Below are 19,891 nucleotides of genomic sequence, written 5' to 3'. Positions count from 1 at the left end.
AGATCTAAATATATAAACCAAGTAGAACCAGTTCTAATATTCTTTAATAAAATTTAATCCAACTTCAAGATTGATTCAATGTTTAATTAAAAGTTTGAGTTGTTGATCTATATTTAATTCAATTAGAACTATAAAGATTTTTCAATAAATGAATGAAAGTGCTCATTTAAAAACAGAAAGGGTTACTGAGAAATTCAAGCAACAAAATGTTTTTGATAGTTTTAATAATGATGTGTAGATTAACTTTTAGAAAAATTAAAATCTAATACCTTATACCTTTTTTTTGTTTTAACTTTTCTTAAATAAATAGGACAAAAAATAATAAAAATATTTGATTTTGGAATAATAGTATAAATATTCAAAATTTGTATGTATGTAACTTTTTACATATAGTGGATCATAATGGGCCAAGTTGGCCGTGTATGCTTATAAACGCAGAGAAAGTATAAATTTCTAGATAGTACACAAGAATCTGTATCTGAAAAATTAGGTATAAAATTAAGGAGGAAAGAAAGAACTCAAAAAAAAAAGCGCAAGATCAATGTTCTATGTCATTTTATAGAAATGTCATTTGATGGTGATACAATATGGTAATAAACAGTAATACTCAGTTCAGCCAAAAAAAAAACATTCAGTATATAACCAAACAACCTACCTATATATGAGATAAAAGTCATGAGTTCAAACTATTAGGACTGTAACTGATATTGAAAAAAAATGCAGAAAGAAGTCACTTAAACAGAACTTTAGGCCTACAAACTCCCCCCTCCTCCCTCCCTCCATTTATTAGATCTGGAAAAAAAATTCCAACCCACCTTTTTATTCCCACCCCATCATGTATTAAGTGCCTGAGAGTAACTTGACAATGTAACTGAAACAGCCATAACAACCATATCAAATTGTTTCTTAAGTTTTTGTTGACTTACTGTTTCTGTTTTCTTGGTTACTGAAGGAAAGTTGAATTATAAAAAATGCAGGTGTATAGCTCAATTTTAATCATAGGCTATCTTGAATAATTCAGATAGAGTTATCACAAAGAATCAGATTGTGTTCCTAATACAAAACAAAAAAAACATTGTCAAGCTTAATTTATTACTTTAAAAACATTTTCATATTTATCAAACACAAATAGGTTAGAAGACAAAGAAAGCCTGTAAAAATTATATTAGAAACTCAAGAAATAAAATAAATCAAAAAAATATTTAAACTCTACAAATTAGTATGATTACTTTCAAATATAAATTTTCCAGAATACTTTGTTTGACTTCTAGTTAATATGTCTTAGTTAGATAAATATGAAAATATTTTATAAGTAATAAATTCTTGTGATCTTTAATGTTCATCTAACAACATCATCAGTAAACTTTTATCTAACAACATCATCAGAAATAAAAAAAAGGAGTGTTAACTATGCTTCGCTTCAAAAAATTTAAAATAGTTGAATTTAAAATGTTAATTTCTTTTGGAGTTATAAATAAAAACAAAAAATTCAACACCGCTCATATTAGTGCATATTTAATAGATTTAACTTTTATGTTTTTTAAATATACTTAAAAAAAAACTACTACTAAAATGCCCTACTATTTTGTAATGTTACTTTATTTGTAATTACTATGTTTTGTATTATATTAAATAAAAGTTTTTGTTTTGATTTTATTTTATAAATTTGATAAACGAACCAAAACAAAGTTTTAAATCATTAAAACCATTATGATTAAAATTTTAAACAATTTAAAAAATGCTTCTATATTAAATGACGGTTCTTAAATGTTGCCAGAACCTTCATTAATGAGTTTAGATTTTTTGTAAATGCACGACGTATTTTTCCAAATTTCTCAATCATTAAGGACGATTAGGAAACATAATAATTTAAAAAAAAAAAAACTACACTTAATAAAATAAAACTTTAACACTTATTAAAATAAAAAACTAATAAAAAAAGAGAAAAAGTGATAATTATTTTAAAGACACTACAAGTTATTTAATATATTATTAAAGAATATGACAATATTGATTTAATGAAACTTTTTTAGTAAGTAGTTTTTATCTTTTGTAGTATATCCACCCTTAATATTCAATACATTTTTGTTTCTGGGTTTAGGTTTTTTCATGCTAATTACTGTTTAAAAAAATGTTTGAAATATTCAAAAACAATGTTAGATTCATGAATTTATGATGAACTCGAGTTATTGTCCCCAAAACTTATCCCTAGTTAGTAAAAATCTCATAATGCCCATATTGGTTTAATCTTCATAGATTTTAAGATTTTAAAAATATTGAATAATATATTTGAATACCCTTTTGTAAGAGATACAAATATTTTTCCAGCAAGTAAATCACTTGAATTTTATATCTAAAATTTCAAAACTAAATTAATCACATATAAACATAAATAATTTACACAAAAAAAAGTTTTGAATTTTGAATGACACTATAAAAGTTAGATTAGATTATATTAAATTTTATTAGGACAGTGATACATATTCTAAAGGACACGCAGGTCCATAAAATATGAAGGACTCTGACAACATGCCCTACAATCATATAACACATATGATAGATAATTTACAAAATATATATTATATATAATACCACATATTATTTATAATACCACAATTATATATAAGACCACAGTTATAAAACAAAAACTAGTTAGCCAGATAAGTATTTCTCAAAGTCGATAGAGTTAATTCGTCTTGATTAGCTCTGCTATTAGGATGTTTCCGTCTCGGCTAGTAAATAAATAACCTAGTCGAGTATATGAAAATTATTGTTTTTATCATTTTCATTGTTGTTTATCATTTTTCGCTTGCAAATTTAATTGATTGGGCAAAAAAGTCTATTATTTTGTATAGAGCAAAGTTAATTTGGCTCTTTTCTATAAAAGTTTTGATACCTTGACATTGGTAAAATTAACTGTTTGATTTCAATTTTTTGCTGTCTATTACTATTTAAATACAAAAAGTTTTATTGGTACAAGCTTTTTGTACACAAAAAGCTTGTATCAATAAAACTTTTTTTAGCATCAAAGTTTACTTTTTCTTTAAACTTTTCATAAGCAACATCTTCATTTTCAATACTCCACTGACAAGCTTGTGACTGCAAACTACTATCACAGTTTCTTATAAGCTTTTTTAACAATGAAATTGGAGGAGTATTATTTCTACGGTTTATAACTGTACCAAAATTTGGTGCAATAAGTTTTTTATTTTCTTCTTCAATCTATTTTTGTTTTTGTATTGATCTTTAGTTACTGATTTAATTTGAATTATTTTCTCAACATTGATTAACGTTATGGCAAGCTTTAATTTTCCTCAGTCAAATTAGTTTTAAGTAAATAATCCAGACAATGTACACATTTTTTCATTATAACTAGACTTAAACTTTACAACATTTTTTCATTTTTTCACTCCTTAATAAATATTTCACAAAATGATTTTGGCCAAATTTAATTTCAATAATTAACCCAGCCATTGTCATTCCTTGGTTAAATTCTATATAATAAAATATTTGGTTTAACTCTAATTTATTTTACATAGATCTCTTTGAATAACTGATAAAAAACTAATTTATGTTTAGAAGCTCTTCTTTCAAAATACCATCTGATACTATATAAGTAAATATATGTTGATGTGTTATAGGAAACAGAGATGTTGTCTTTTGACCATTAAACTTTTAGAGTTTATTTTGACCATTAAATCTTTAGAAATTATATTGATCATTAAATCTTTAGAGATTTTTTTTTTTCATCGCTGTTAAATTCCTTGTTTGTAATTATACAAAATGTTGCATTTAGTGGAATGATAGGGCTTTTAAAAAATCTAGAATCAGCAGGAATATTTATTTTTATTAATTAATTAATTAATTATATATTCTTTTACTTATGCATACTTTTAAAATATACTTCAAACAAGCTTCTCTAACGAAATTCAACAACAACTGTGTTGAAATATTTGTTTATATTACAATGCAGTTATTTTCCTGCAGAGACAATTAGATTTGCAAAAGATTTTGGCATAAATGTAGTTAATTATAAGAAAGAAAACTATTATCTACGTACGAGCAAGCCACGAAATAATGAAAAATTAAAAAAACTATGAATTGCAAGTTGTTGATTTTTCTGTACATACAAATACCATAATGAATTGTGTGAATTAATAATAAGGGGAAAGGTCAATTAAAAAGAAACCTAATTTATTTAGGCAAACTAAATTGTTTAGAATTTTGTAATATGTAATCACGTCTTGCTTCAGGCGACAAATTTCTACTAGTTCCAAACTAAGAATTCTAAGTCCATTAAAATATGAAAAGTTATTTAGGTTAGCAATTCTTATTGTAAAACCCTTTTGCACTCTTTCCATTGCTTTATTCATTTCAGTGCGTTTTGGTGACCAAATCGGAGAGCAATATTCTAAGATTGGTCTTATATAGGTAGTGCAGGCTTTAATGATAACAGGTGGATTGCGACTTTTAAAACACTAAAGGTTTAAATATCCTTGAATGTTTGATGGAATAACAATATTTGGAATATGAATACTGTAATTTAAGTAAGAATCCATGGTCACACCAAGATTTTTTAGGTTTGTAGACCAGGTTAAATTATGATCTCCTAACTGATATTTATAATACATACCTTTACAAAATGAAGTATTCTATGAGTAAAATACTTATTATTGGCTACTTTTAACTGCCATTTTTTTGACCAGAGATAAACTTTATAAATGGCAAAAGCAAGGTTGTGACTGTAATCAGCATCCTTAAATGAAGTATATAGCTTGATATTTTCAGCATATAACATTAGAGAACAATTAAGATATTTTACTGTAGAGGGTAGATCATTAATGTATAATAAAAATAACATTGAACCCAAAATGCTAGATAATCAGCGATACTTGAACTTCCATGACATAATGTTCCAAGAATACTTTCCATGACACAACAGCTAGTACATGTGGCAAGATAGATCTATAGTTGTTAGCATCTGAAGAAGAACTTTTTTAAAAAAAAGGGAAAACCAAAGCTTGAAGCTATGGTTTTGGTAATAGGCTTAACGTAAAACTTGATTTAAATATATAAGAAAGGGGAATACAAATTATATGTGCTAACTGTTTTAAAAGTATATTTGGTATACCATCAGGTCCAAATGATGTGTTAGGTTTTAGATTTTTTAGTTTTTGATGAACTATCTTTGCTAAAAATTCTACAAAATTCATCATAATATATTCACTAACAAAAGTATTTATTTTAAGCAAATTTCTGTCATCTACCTAAAAACATTATCAAAGAGTTTGTTAAACACTTCAATGATTTCAACATTGCTAGTAGTAAAGTTGCTACTGGTTTTTATAGGATATATTTTTTTGGGGTTGTTTAGATTTTTATTTACGTAACTAAAAAACTTACTAGAGTTATTTTTTTTGACTAGTTTTAGTTCCTCATTTTTGTGGTGTGTTCTCAGTAATATTTTCTATTTATTTCAATTTAGTTTAAATTAAACACACTGCACACTGTAAACAATTATTCTTCTGGTTCACAACCAGGTTTTACATTATTATTCCCAGTTGGTTCATAATTTGATAATTTTTTCTAAATGCAAATCATAGTTTTGTTTTTCAAATTCAAATAACAATATGATTATTGCTAGTGATTACATTGTACAAATTAATGACTTGCTATTACAGAGCTATTTTTTTAATAACTCATCAAAGTTTGATGAAAAAGTTATTATCAACAAAAATTTAAAGAACCTTAATTAAATTGCAGATAAGATACCAAATAAAAAAATCTGAAATAATAAGTTTTAAACAACATGAGACTGACAACATAAAACTATAAAAAGCAAATTCACTTGAACCTATATAGTAATAAAATATAAACATAGGACATATAAAAATTACCTTCTACTTGAATATTGGGAACATCTCTTTTGTGAAGTAGTGATGCATAATAGTGTCGATGACGTGGTTCCAAGTCAAAATGTTTAGATTCATATTGACATAACACTGCTATGATAATAAGACCAAAGAAAAGCATCCCAACCTAAAAATTACAAAAAAATATAGAGCATAATAATTAGTAAAATAACATATATGAAATTAAAATATATAGAAAATATATTTTGGAAAATGTAGAAATGTTTAAACTTCCTAAAGTTCAGAATCGCAACTTCAAAACTGATAAACTGATAAAAAGTTTTTCAGATAAATAATTTTTTAATAAAAGTAATGCTAAAATAATGTATTAATGTATAATGCTAAAATAATGTAATAATATTAATAATATTTAGAGTAAATTAAAATAAAGAGTTTGAAAATACACAATATATATACTTTGATGTAACATGACAGAAGCATGTAGGCAATAATACTTTGGAGTGACAATATACCCATGAAAGAGGCCTGCAGGCATCAATATTTTAGAAATATTGTTAAAATAATCACAAAAAATGGTAACTGAACCTAAACTATTCAAATATGTTTGTGATGTATTTGTTTTCAATTAGCATTTTGTTTAAATCTTTATTCTTTAATTTTTGAGAATAGAGAAAAAAATCATTCTCTTTTCCTCACACTAAATTGAATTGATAAATTCAAAAAGTATTTTTACATTTAATCATCATCAGTAAAATTAAAAACAAAACATACATCATCAATGTTTTTGACATTGGAATTAAGTTTCTTTTGAAACTCATGCAAATTTTTTTAGAATCAGATAAGCTCATTCTTAAGATTATTTTCTAAGCACTTAAATCTGGTCTCACTTCTGTAACAGAATAGGTTGCACAAACTTGCAGTGGCTTGTGAACTATAACTCCAACAAAACTCAGTTATTTATTGCAAACAGCTATAGAAATACTGTCAACATTTCTAAATTGATGAATGGTAACCCTATCACTGGATACTCTTCTTTAAGTCTTTTAGGATTAGCGTTCATCACTGGCCTCTCACAGAAACCATAAATACAACTGATTGCTTAGCATCTGCTAAAGTTATTTTTCTTTATTGTACTCACCATTTGCTCCATCTTAATCCTAATTACTTCCATTCTCTACCTCTATTAATCTCTTATTCGTACCTGCAAGGTAAACTGTTGTCATATTCGAACTGGTTCTTTTAATAATGCTCTTTCTCTTCCAGACAAGCTCCAAAAACGCAAAAGGCAACGATTCTCTTTCCAATTGTCATAAGGTTTAAATAATTAAATAACTAGACAAAATAAAAAAGTTTATTTTGTCTAGTTATTTAATTTACCTGGGTTTTTTTTCCGCACTTTGATCATTTGGAACTCTCTCCCATATTAATGTTTTCCTGACTTGTATGAACCACTTGTATGAATGGAGCTGTACTTGTACAACTTCAGATAGCAAATAAACAATGCTTTGCTTGTACAACAATTAACCAGAAGTAAAGCTCAACTCATTATATTTATAAAATAAATAACCATGAAATTCCTAATTTTAACAGTATTTAAGATTTTGTTAGTAAACACTTACAATTTAATTATTATACCCTTTTTATTGTACATAAAGTTATGTTGAGGGCCTCAACATAACTTTTTGTGAAATACAGATAGAAAGAGAGCTAATGGTTAATGCCTACTGTAATTTTGTATATCCTATAATGGATTAATTTTTTATGGTATAGCCACCTTCACTATTTTTAGATCAATATTTTAATCTAAAAATTTGATAATTGAAAAAGTAAAACCCTTCTTTACTCAGAGAATAGCTATTCTGTAGCCAGCATCCTATGATAAACATGGTCACTAATTTATCAAATATTTTAAAATTTAATCTTAATCTCATAATTGTGGTGAGGCTTTTAAGCTGTACAAACTTCATTTTATTCTAAAAAGTATTAAGGATTACCTTTCTAATCATATTGCTAATTTAGGGAATAATTTACAGGAAAAAATCTAGTATCTGCATTATCTGTTTTAATGTTTAAAAACCAAATCGTTCTCAATGATCAAACATTATGACATTAAGCACATATGAATAGTTCTATTTTACACGACACTACTTTAACTTTTCATTAAAATTAACAACTTAATTTAACTGCACTATTAATCTTTAAATTTGTTTTTTAAATAAATAATACAAACTCAATGTAACACAAAGTGTAAAACAATTTTTAATGCAATAAATAACTTTAATATTTTTTATTTAGTTAAGTTTCACGTCTAGTTTTCAGTCAATGAGTTATTTTGTCATTTTATCAATCTATTATAGTATAATAGTATTATATATTATATCTCTATAAATATTATAGCAGTTAGTTTTTCAAAACATTTAAAACATTTGGCCGTCAATAGCACTCTTTTCTTTTAAGAATTTTCGAAACACGTTATTATTGTTATTATAACGTGTTTCGAAAATTCTTAATATTATATTATAGAAACAGTACATTTTTAATAGATTTTTCAAATTAAATTTGACAGATTGAAAAGATACTATTTTGAATATTAAGAAAACATAAATAAAATCTGTTATCTTGTTCAGAAATTGTTTCAATTTTAAAAACAGGATTCATTAGTGTTTTAAAAACAAACTTGAATATGCACGCTCTAAACAATCTATAAAACTAACGTTGCTATTTTTTAAAATTCACACGTGTGGATTAGAGTTGTTTATTTCGTAACGGTGACCGGATCAAATTAAATAAACCCAGACTGAAAAGTCACATGGTAACAAGAATTGCGGGCGGGTAAAAACATTAGTAACGGAAACAACAAACACGGTCGCTTCCACTATAAATAAACAAAATGTAATTTTTAAATCAAATTGTATCTAATTTAGATTTAGTAACTTTGCGTTGGCAGTCACTATATTTTGATAGAAGTTCTAATAATTTACATTTACACCGTTTAAATTGTTCAGTGAACTGGATGCTATGGGTATTTCAATGATCGATCGTTAAATTGATTAATTTCATTTTAAATTTCTTTTTTAATAGCTTAACAAAATTGTTAAAAAAGTCTTATTAAAAAGGCTTATTTAAAAAGTCTTTAAGAATTAATAAATGCAAAATAAAATTTTATTTAGATTAAAAAATGCATAAAAATTTATTTTTTTTAAATTTATTAAATTTTTTTATTTATTTTTTATAGTTTTATTTTATTTATTTCTTATAACTTCAAATTTTTGTAAGGGATAATTTTACAGGTTGGTATGACACATAAGGTGAGAGGGACATGGCAATATCTCAGTAGAAAATTTATTAACGCAAAGTTTTGTCTGTGATAAGTTAATAACTACTTCATATTATTGTGTATTTTGAGTTTCAGAAGTTTTTTTTTTTTTCAAATTATTTGTGAATATGTAAAAATCAAATAAGTTACCTGGATTTTGAAGACATCATTAATATTAAATGCTTAGGTATCGTTTGAAGACATCATTAATATTAAATGCTTAGGTATCGTTTGAAGACATCATTAATATTAAATGCTTAGGTATCGTTTGCATATATTTTTATGTTTATAGTTTTTAATTAATCACTTTGTTTAATTTGATTATTGAAGAAATATGACTAGCATATAGTTAAGAGAACTATATTAAATAAAGGTTCCCTAACACCTACTTGCGATGGGGTGACATAAGATAAGAGAATTGGGGTGAAATGGGACAGTGTCACATTTCAACCCAATTGCCTTAAACTTAATTTAACACCAATGCCTTGAACTAAATTTAATGGTTAGGTAATGGATTTCGCTATAATTTGCCAAGATAATTCAGTGGACAATAATTTATCCCAATTTCTATGGTGTTATATGGTGGTAAATATAAAGTGTAAAACACAAATAAAACATTTTGTCTCATCTTACCCCACTTTTCCCAAACATTTGCAGACATTGTACATAGTTGAACTTTACTGTTTTTTTATAAATTAATTTATAAGAAAAATATATAAATTAACTCTGCGATGTTAACGTTTACTATATTAGCGAAGAACATGCAAGATGTTAGACGTGATTATTTACATAAAACTGAAACTTATAATTAATAAGTTGATAAAAGTTAAGAGATAATTAATGTCTGATTCAAACTTTATGATTTCAAAAATTATTTAATACTTTTTCAACTTTCAACTCTCAATTCTAAATGAATTTAACTTCTATATGAAATCAAAGTTTTGGAACACAATATTTTAGTAGTTCAAAATAATGAGCTGCCGTGGGCAGTGATAATAGCGCCAGCTTCAGAATCAAGGGTCCAAAGTTTAATGCCAGCTACGGATTTCTATCGGATATCTAATACGGATATATGTAACATCTTTAAAAAAGATGGCGTGTACTTCTATGTTAAATGATCTTCCATGTTGCTTTCTGACAAATCCAATTTTTTTAGTACAATTCAACAAGCAGAAAATTAAATACTTTGTTTATTTTATTAACAATATAAGTTTCAACGTTTTAAACGCGCTTTATAATTTATCATTGCCGCAAAATTTAATATTTTGTTATAAACAATATGAATTTATGCTATTTTGCAAGCTTTTATTATAAAGCTTTTAAGTAATGCTGAATATCTTTTAGTATATCTTGCGAAATGCCAAAATCACCCTTAAACAGGTATACTAAAGTCACGCATAAAAAACATATAAAATACAACGTATTTGTTAGCTAAATTGACATTTTAAATACCAAATACTTCTATTTATTTCATCTTTTATACTGTTAATGAGATTCAAACTTTTTTTAAGAATTAATCTAAAATAATTAAAAAGATTTTTTTTGTTACTTGTCTGAACTTCTTTTATTACTCCCGTATATCTTCGAACCTTTTTGATTACTCTGTTTTATTTCAGTTCTATCTCTGAACATCTTTTACTATTCCGTTATATTTACTATTGTAATCTATTTTAAAAAATGTTATAGCTTAGACACTTACCTTAAATTTCTTCAACCGATTTTAATTTAATAACGTTTTCTGATTAAAAATAAATCATCTGCAATGTAACGTTGATCAAAAATACATTCTCTTTAATACATTCTCAATATGTTCATTGTGTTTTTTTCAAATATTCATTGAGTAAACAACAGTTCTCAAACTGCAAAGTGAAGGCTTAAACGTATTTTGCTGCAATGGTCAAAATTTTTTTTAATTGATATTTTTTCTAAAGTATCGCAAAAAAATTTTATGTTGCTTATTGGTTTGACCTGGCATTTTAATGACCTGGCATTTTAATAGCGTCAGCATGAAAACTTCTTATATATAATTAATTTCATTGGTTTCGACCGTTACATATTTATTGCATATAATTGATTTTTAATTTATTTTCAGTTTTAATTTATGTTTAGTAGTTTTATTTTTGGCTTATGTTTAGTATTTTTCGAATCTCTTCAATAGTTTAATTCAAAAATTTCATTAGAAAAAAATTGGCACCAAATATAATATCACTTATTACGCTGAGAAGAAAAATAATAAAAGAGTATGAAGATTCAAAAAGAGGGTGGGGTACAGCTGTTGTAGCTTTTCTATAAAAAGAGGATGGGGTACAGCTGTTGTAGCTTTTCTATAAAAAGAGGATGGGGTACAGCTGTTGTAGCTTTTCTATAAAAAGAGGATGGGGTACAGCTGTTGTAGCTTTTCTATAAAAAGAGGATGGGGTACAGCTGTTGTAGCTTTTCTATAAAAAGAGGATGAGGTACAGCTGTTGTAGCTTTTCTATAAAAAGAGGATGAGGTACAGCTGTTGTAGCTTTTTCTATAAAAACAATGATTAATTTGATGCAATAAAATATTCAGACACAATTTTTAACGCAGTCAAATATTCTTACCTTATTTTAAGGTAAGAATATTTAAGAATATAAGGCAGGAATAAAGTGTACATCGGTGTCATTAAACAACCACAGTTAAAAGGCGCACATAGTTGAGAAAAACATTTGTTTTTAAATTAAATGGGTTTTTTTAAAGGCATATGTTATGTTAGGTTACATGGTTGTTTATCGCTACTTTTACTGAATGTTTTGTGGGTTTAAAAAAAAAAAAAGCTAACTGTTTTTTTCTTTACAAGAAAAAACATTTTTTTCTTCGTGCAGCATTTTATTTCAAATTTTTAGTTTCTTTTTATACCATGTTTGATAATAAGTTGACAATAATTTAAAATAAAACATAAAGAGTAAAAGATTTTCAAAAAACAAAAGGAATTTGGCACATATGTGTAAAGAGGTAAGTTAGAAAAGGCTGTGAATTTTTTTCAAAAATTTTTCATCTCTTGAAGAATTACTTTTGGATTTTGACTAAAAAATGAGGGGGAAAGTGGTGGAAGTGTGTCCGTTTACTATTACCTTTATAAGGTGCTTGTAGTAATTTTTAAAAGCTAAAATTTGGTACCAAAGGTGTTTGAATCCTGTTTAGTTTGAAAATTATAGATTTGTATCTTTCAAAACAACAAAGTACAGTTTATTTTAAGATCTACAAAATGCATTAATAAATGACAATAAAAAAGAGCATTGACAACTATCACTCTTGAAAAAATCTGACTGATAGAAAAAACTGTTAGTTTTAATTTTCTTAGATTAAAGATTAGACGTATATCTACTTTACAAACCAATTTTTCTTTGGCCTTATGTTTTGCTGAGGAGTTATTGATGTTTTGGTTTTTCAATTTTTCTGAAAAAATCAAAAAAATAAAAAAATAAGTGAGCTAATTCATTTGATATTGAACTAAATACAATTATATATTTTTTTAAATAGTAACTGAATAAATTTCTTATGAATTAGTTTCTTTCTTAGAAAACAAAAGTGTGTTTATTACTAGTGTGTTATTTATTTATTTATCTTAAATAAATAAATGACAAATGATTTTTACTATTTTTAATGAAATGATTTTTATTAGCTACCATGACCAACAGGGTAGAGAGGACAAGCTCTTTAAATGACTATTTTGTCAAAAGAACTAAAATTCTACCAATACAGGACAATGCTGATTCTATCGTTTTGCCTTTACCTTCGGTGTCATCATCCGAACAATTTAATTGTGCATTTATTGGCGGGGCTGAAAATAATCAAGTTACAATGAAACTTTGTCCTTTTTCTCCAGGACTTGGTACGGAAGCTGCTAATTTTACATGTGAAAATAACGCAGAAATTAATAAAGAAGATTCAATACCCGCGACAAAAGATGATAGCTGTTTGCCTATAGACATTGGGGCATTTTTAACACGTCAGGTAACTGAACAAGACAAATACCGAATATTGAAATGCAATTGGTTTCCGGGTCCAAATTACAAATATCCATATTCTGTACATTTAAAGAACGGTAAGAATGTAAATTGCTTTTTTTCCGAGAAACATATGCATAAATTTCCGTGGAAAATGATTTCAGAATGCGTTTACGGAATTTTTTGTAGGTATTGCTTTCTTTTAGTCAAGTGCATTTACTCAAGCTAGTAACTTTATCTCTTAAAAGTTATTTAAAGCTTTTGGGTAAGGATGGAGACTTACAATTACATGATTGCAATGCGTATCACAAAGTTACTATGTTGGCAACATTAGATTTCATTAGAACATATGAATGTCCGTCTACAGATGTACGTAATTAATTTAACGAAGAAAGACTTAAACAGGCTAAAGAAAATCGAGAATGATTAAAGCCTATAATTGAATCTATAACATTTCTTGGTCGACAGAATATTGCTCTGCGAGGTTATCGCGATGATGGGCAGATTTTTGAAATAAATCAAAACTATTCAGTGGTTAATGATATCTTCGGGAAATAATGACAATCTTCGGGAATTGCTTCGCTTTCGAGTGAGCGCTGGGGGCAATATTTTAAAAAACCATTCAAATAACTGTAATTCTAAAGCAACATTCATAAGTAAAAGTATTCAAAATAAAATAATTGAACCATGCGCTCAACAAATTCAGGACTTAATTAAAACAAGAATTTTTAAAGGAAAATTGTATAGTGTTATATTTGATGAAACAACGGATACCAGTCATAGTTCTCAAATGACAGTCGTATTAAAGTATGTTGATGTTAATACCTGTGAAATCCGTGAAGTTTTTATTGGTTTTGTAAACTGCCATACTAAAAATTATTCTGACTTTACTTATGAACCTTAACTTATTAACTGGAGAATTGCTAATAAACACATTTGCAAACACATTGACAAAATTTTGCTTCAGTTTACAGGATTGTGTTGATATAGGTACTGATGGATGCAGCCTTATGTTAGGTGAAAATAACAAAGCAGTCACGAAATTAAAGAAGATCCTACCAAACGCAATAAAAAGTCCATGTTACAACCATGCTTTAAACTTATCAATTTCCAAATGTTCGTCTGCGCGAGCTGTAAGAAATACAATTTCCAAATGTTCGTCTGCGCGAGCTGTAAGAAATACAATTTCCAAATGTTCGTCTGCGCGAGCTGTAAGAAATACAATTTCCAAATGTTCGTCTGCGCGAGCTGTAAGAAATACAATTTCCAAATGTTCGTCTGCGCGAGCTGTAAAAAATACAATTTCCAAATGTTCGTCTGCGCGAGCTGTAAGAAATAAAACTGGCACAATAAAAGAAGTGATTTTTTAAAGCTTGTTTAATAAATATAGTAAAAACCGTTAATTTGATCTTAGTGGAATGAACGGGATTCTTCAACAAAGGCCGCATTACTGAAAAATGCAATATTTGAGCCCTTATTTGTAATAACACTTTATTTATTAGCCAATGTGTTAAATACCACAGCCTCTTTAAGTGAGACTATTAAAAAAAATTTATTGGGTTAGGAATATGCTAAAATTATTCTTAAACATACCATAAAGATATTAAATAAAAGACGACAGAATGAAGAAAACTTTAATGCTATATTTATGACTGCATCAAAGTTACTAGAAGACTTAGGTTTAAAAATTAATATTCTACGAATTACAGGAAAACAAACTAATCGCGCAAACCTTAATACCAACGATCCTCTAACTGTCTATAGAGTCAATGTTTATTTACCGTTACTTAATAGCATACTTCTAGACTTACAGTTCAGATTTTCTAATGAAACCTTGAACTCTTTTGAATTAAATGTAGCAATACCTAGAAATTTATTAAATAAAACAAAGACAGAATTAACAGCATCCATAACTAATATACTGAGTTTTATGAAAGGGCTGCCCAACATAAATACTGTCCAATGAGAATGTCCAATTAATGAAAGTTTCTTCAGAATTTGTATTTTGGGAGTTCAAATGGAAAGACGCAATCAAAAAGCAACAAGAACTACCTGAATGTGCACTGGAAGCATACAAGCAATGTGATGGTAATGTCTTCCCTTTAATTAAATGTATTTTGCAACTGCTTTGCACCCTTCCCGTTAGCGTTGCTTTGGAAGAACGGAGTTTCTTGGTTTTAAAAAGATTAAATGGATAAGCTATGATGCATACCCATAGAGATTGCATCATAAATGTTGAAAAGATTATTAATAGTTTTGCATCTTCGAAAACTAGAAAGCTCAATTTTATATTGTTGTGTGGTAAATTTATAAACGTCTTTATTAAAAAAAGAATATACTAAAGATATTATTTTGTCTTTTATTGCACATTACAGAAAGGGCCAGATTTACCTATAAGCAGACAAGACTGCAACCTGTGCACCATGATTTTAGCGGGCTTAGTTTTTAAATGGGGTATCGTGGAAAAAAAATTGTGGTATTTAGGAGTGTTGAAAGCCCCCAAAATTTTTTCTGCCTAGGGCCCTCGAGGATATGAATCCGTCCCTTATAACAGACTAAATATTTATATACAGATACGTTCATTATATTTATTAGCAAACTTTTCTAAAAATGTTCAAAATAATCAAATAAAAAAGTGGTTTATCTGAAGAAAAATAAAGCGGATTTTTTTTTGTTGGTCAAATTACCCCCCCCCCCCACCTCCTCCTTGGACAATGACCTAAAAGTAAACAAAAATTGACAGCATTAACAACCTCCATTAAGAAAAAAGTAGCCGCTTCCCATAATATACCAGAAGAACGTTTTGAAGAACAGTCAAGTTTTGGTAAAGAGTATATGGAAAAAGCAAACTTGTTTGATAACATGATGGTATTGTTAAATAATAAAATACATTTTAAATAAGTCTAAAAAAATACAGTTTGGCCGTTTCATTATGATTCTCGATTTTAAAAATTTCAGTTGTTTTTTCCAAACCAGAAAAATATTTCAACGTGACTGTAGTTTGTACAACGACTTAAAAATTGAAATGTATTAGAAATTGAAATATCTGATTTTGTATCATAGATTGAAAACTCACTTTCAGTACATATATCAATGATTTATTTATGGTTTAACGAAAGATGTGCTAAAGAAAACGGGATTGTCAATATAGCGTCAAATAACATTTTACTGTGTATTTAATATAAATAAACTAATCGTAATTAATTATTGGCGTTACTTCATTGACAAAAAAAGTCATTTTTTGAATTGCTTTATTTAACCTAAGCTAATACTATGTCTATGTTGTTTTAATTAGATGCTATAGTTTAACTGATGCGATATAATCTAATAAATTATTTTAAAATATGTTCGTCATTACAGGGCATGAATATAATTTAAGAAAAGTAATATGGATCCTTGTGCACTTTACAAGAAGTACCTTAATAATGAACCTTGAGCACTCCACAAGCTTGGTGATAAAGAAATATTTAAAAAAATTATTTTATTTAAAGAAATTGTTTGCAAGTGGTTAAAAAACTTTTGCGTAATAATTAAACACTCCCATTGATTCATGTTTCAAAAATTTTATTAAAAATTTCACGGATGAAAATATTTTTAATAAATCTATGAAGATTCTTTGTGGATACTGTAATGTTTTAAATAATTCAAAAATACTTCTTGTTCGTTAAAGTATTGCGTGTTCGTTACAGGTAGTTTTTTTTAAATCGATATTGATTATTAAACATTTATTTTATAGAAAGTTTATTTTATATTTTACTCCCTCCGTTCCACAATAGTTGTCACATTTGATGCATAAATTTTGTTTCATAACACTTGTCACATTTGCAAAGGTTAAACTTTTCTATCTTCGCTTGTGCTAGACCAATTTATAAAAGTAATAGCTTGTTGAAAAGGGCATACTCAAGGCTTTCTAACAAACTTGCGCACTTGAAATAGGTGATCAAGTCGCAAGCTTAAAAAATATTACAGTTTTATAGCAGAATAATAGAGTAATAAAAAACAAATAAATCAAAAATTCAGAAATAATTTCTTTACTAATTTTATAACTTTTATTTTATTCATTCGATATTTTAAAAAGTTTTTGTATTTTCCACGACTTTTTGTATTCTCCACGACTTCGGCATTACATTTTAAATTATGGGAAGTCGAATTTCTTTTAGAAGTTTTTCTTTATTTATAGGAGTAATCTTATAAAAGTTTTTTCCATAAACTTTTATAAGATTACTCCTATAAATAAAGAAAATCATCATAAACTTTTCCATACTTGCTTGTAGTGTTAAGAACACACCATTAATTGTGTCTCGATCCAAATGTTGGAAAGCTGTTTCTACTAATTAAGTCATCAATAATTTTAGTGACCATTTGATGTTGCAATGTTTATATTGAATTAATAGACCAAAGACCCAAAAGATTTAAGTAACAGTTAATACGAATTATTGTCAAAAACTTGACAGATCATTTTTTCTAAGCGTGCGCGTGTGCGCGCACAAATTTCAAACAGAGTTACATAAAAAATATTCATACTGTTAGACGAAATATGGAACAAAAAAAAAGTACATTGTTGTGACTTTATTTCTTTAAATTCTTTCTAGAATTTTTGAAAAAAAAAAGGAAAAACTAAAAATGGGCGATGATGAACTTTAAACTACATCAAAATACTTTTTTGTCTTATCAAACTTAAAATATATATTTTAAGTTTGATACGACAAAAAATTATTTTGACAAAACCACAAAAAATTATTTTGACAAAACGACAAAAAATCAAACTTAAAATACATATTTTAAAATACATATAAATTAATCTCTTCTAAATTTTTAACTATTTGTCTTTCTATTTAACAAAAATTTTAACTATTTATCTTTCTGACTAATTTTTGTAAAATATATGATTTGAACTTGAATATATTTACAACCTTTAATTATAGTTTAACTTAAATATCACAGTCAAATAAATAAGAGATTAAAAAAAGACCAATTGTATATATTTCAACAAATACAACTAGTAATAGTCTTTATAATTTTATAAATAAATAAATATTTCTTAAATATTTACATTCAAATAAATTATTTATAAATAAATAAAGTTTTATGTAAAATATTTCAAAATTGTTATAGCAACTCTATCAAGTTTACGCAGCACAAGGAATGTTTTCTCTTAAAAACGCTAAATTATTCTTCATTGACTGGAAGCTTTGTACAACATCTTGGAACGGTTGATCACCCTGTAAAAGGTCTCGGACAGCCTAAAATATTCACACAAAAAATGTTACATACAAAAAAAAATGTTATACATAAAAGCACATAAGGACGAATACTTTATATAAAAAGCTTAAATCATCTTCTAAAGGTGGTAAGAAATTGTGATTAAGAGTTAAATTTTTTTTTATATTGATCATTTACGAGGTATGTTTAACCGTAGTGATTTTAGAAAATATTTTATGATTTGTAGAAATTAAAAAATGAAAGCCTGATGCGAGTCACTCAAAAACGCTAATGGAAATAGTTTATTTCTACGGCAAAATTTACATTCTTTAATTTACCTTAATTTTATAATTTTACTAACTAGTTACTAGTTAAAAAAATCTTTTTCCACAAAATAAAAACTTTGAAGTTATAAAATATATCATCTAAAAATAGTAATAAAAATCAGTAAAAAACCAATACAATATTTGTGTACCATATAATTAAGGTTTTAACCTTCTTTATGGTACACAGGAGTAAAACTATTCTATGCTCACACATAAGATTCTATTTATACATTTTATAATTTTTATAATTAAAAATAATAATAATAATAACAATAGAATAAAACTAAATAATAAAAAATAGTATTTCTTTTAAAAGTGCTATAAAAAACAACTAAAGAAAAACAAAAAGTAATTATGCAAACATATTTATTAGCTTTTGTTAAAATATACTTTTTTAATGATAAAAAAATATACATTAAAAAAAGTAAAAAAAAATTACAATTTATAATAAATACAAAAGAAATTTAAAAGGTTTAAATAACTTTTCGAGCTTTATTTTAAATTAATAAAAAAATTTTATAATAATAGTTTACAGTATCGTCCACAATTATTCGTCGCGTCCATAATTATTTTCGTTACAGTCCGTAATCATTTTCGCCGCGTCCAAAATTTTTTTCGTTTTTTTTTTATCACGAAATATATAATGGCAAACGAAAACAATACAAACATCAATCATTCGAATGTCGAAACAGAAGAACAAACAAAAAATAAAACTGCAACCGAAGAAAATATTTCTACAATAAAAAGAATGATGAATATCAACGAATCAAGTCGATCTATTGCAAATGCAACAGGTCTTTCAATAAGGACGATTCAAAACTGGATACGAAAACTTGAACAAGATCAAAATACAGTGCCTAAAAAGCGTGGCAGAGCGGCACGAAATAATGTTGAAAGAAAGAGAGAAATTGAATTATTAATTACTGCAAATAATGCATTAACTACGATCGACATTGCAGAATTAATGCCCGAAGAACATAAATGCTCGACAACTACAATTAAAAGAGAATTAAAACAAATGGGATATACCCGTAAAAGGCTTAAATCGGTCGTTGTTGCGAGAAATTCAGCCGATGTAATAGCAACAAGGTTCACGTTTTGCAATCATGTTTCTTTTCTGCAAAATTCTGATCTGGTTTATATTGATGAAACCGGTTTTAATTTGCACGATTCACGACATTATGGATATGCATTGTTGGG

The 19,891-nt window shown here is 26.8% G+C and overlaps 2 protein-coding genes across 6 annotated transcripts in view; both read right to left on the bottom strand.

Annotated features, from left to right (window-relative positions):
- LOC101237303 (uncharacterized) overlaps positions 1-11,005 on the bottom strand; it is a 68,019-nt gene extending 57,014 nt beyond the window's left edge. For both annotated transcript variants that reach the window (XM_065803683.1, XM_065803684.1), the window contains exons 1-2: positions 10,889-11,005; positions 5,898-6,039 (exon numbers count right to left, since the gene is read on the bottom strand). In XM_065803683.1, the coding sequence (XP_065659755.1) occupies positions 5,898-6,033 (136 nt within the window). In that variant the 5' untranslated portion in view covers positions 6,034-6,039; positions 10,889-11,005. The remainder of the gene's footprint in view (positions 1-5,897; positions 6,040-10,888) is intronic.
- Positions 11,006-18,128: 7,123 nt separating this feature from the next.
- Positions 18,129-19,891, bottom strand: part of LOC105849018 (uncharacterized) — a 111,768-nt gene continuing 110,005 nt past the window's right edge. For all 4 annotated transcript variants that reach the window (XM_065803679.1, XM_065803681.1, XM_065803680.1 and 1 more), the window contains one exon: positions 18,129-18,406. In XM_065803679.1, the coding sequence (XP_065659751.1) occupies positions 18,293-18,406 (114 nt within the window). In that variant the 3' untranslated portion in view covers positions 18,129-18,292. The remainder of the gene's footprint in view (positions 18,407-19,891) is intronic.

Source organism: Hydra vulgaris, chromosome 08 (genome assembly GCF_038396675.1).
Source record: "Hydra vulgaris chromosome 08, alternate assembly HydraT2T_AEP".
Taxonomy (NCBI): domain Eukaryota; kingdom Metazoa; phylum Cnidaria; class Hydrozoa; order Anthoathecata; family Hydridae; genus Hydra; species Hydra vulgaris.
Note: the sequence above shows the minus strand (reverse complement) of the source record. Positions and strands in the feature narration are given on the sequence as shown.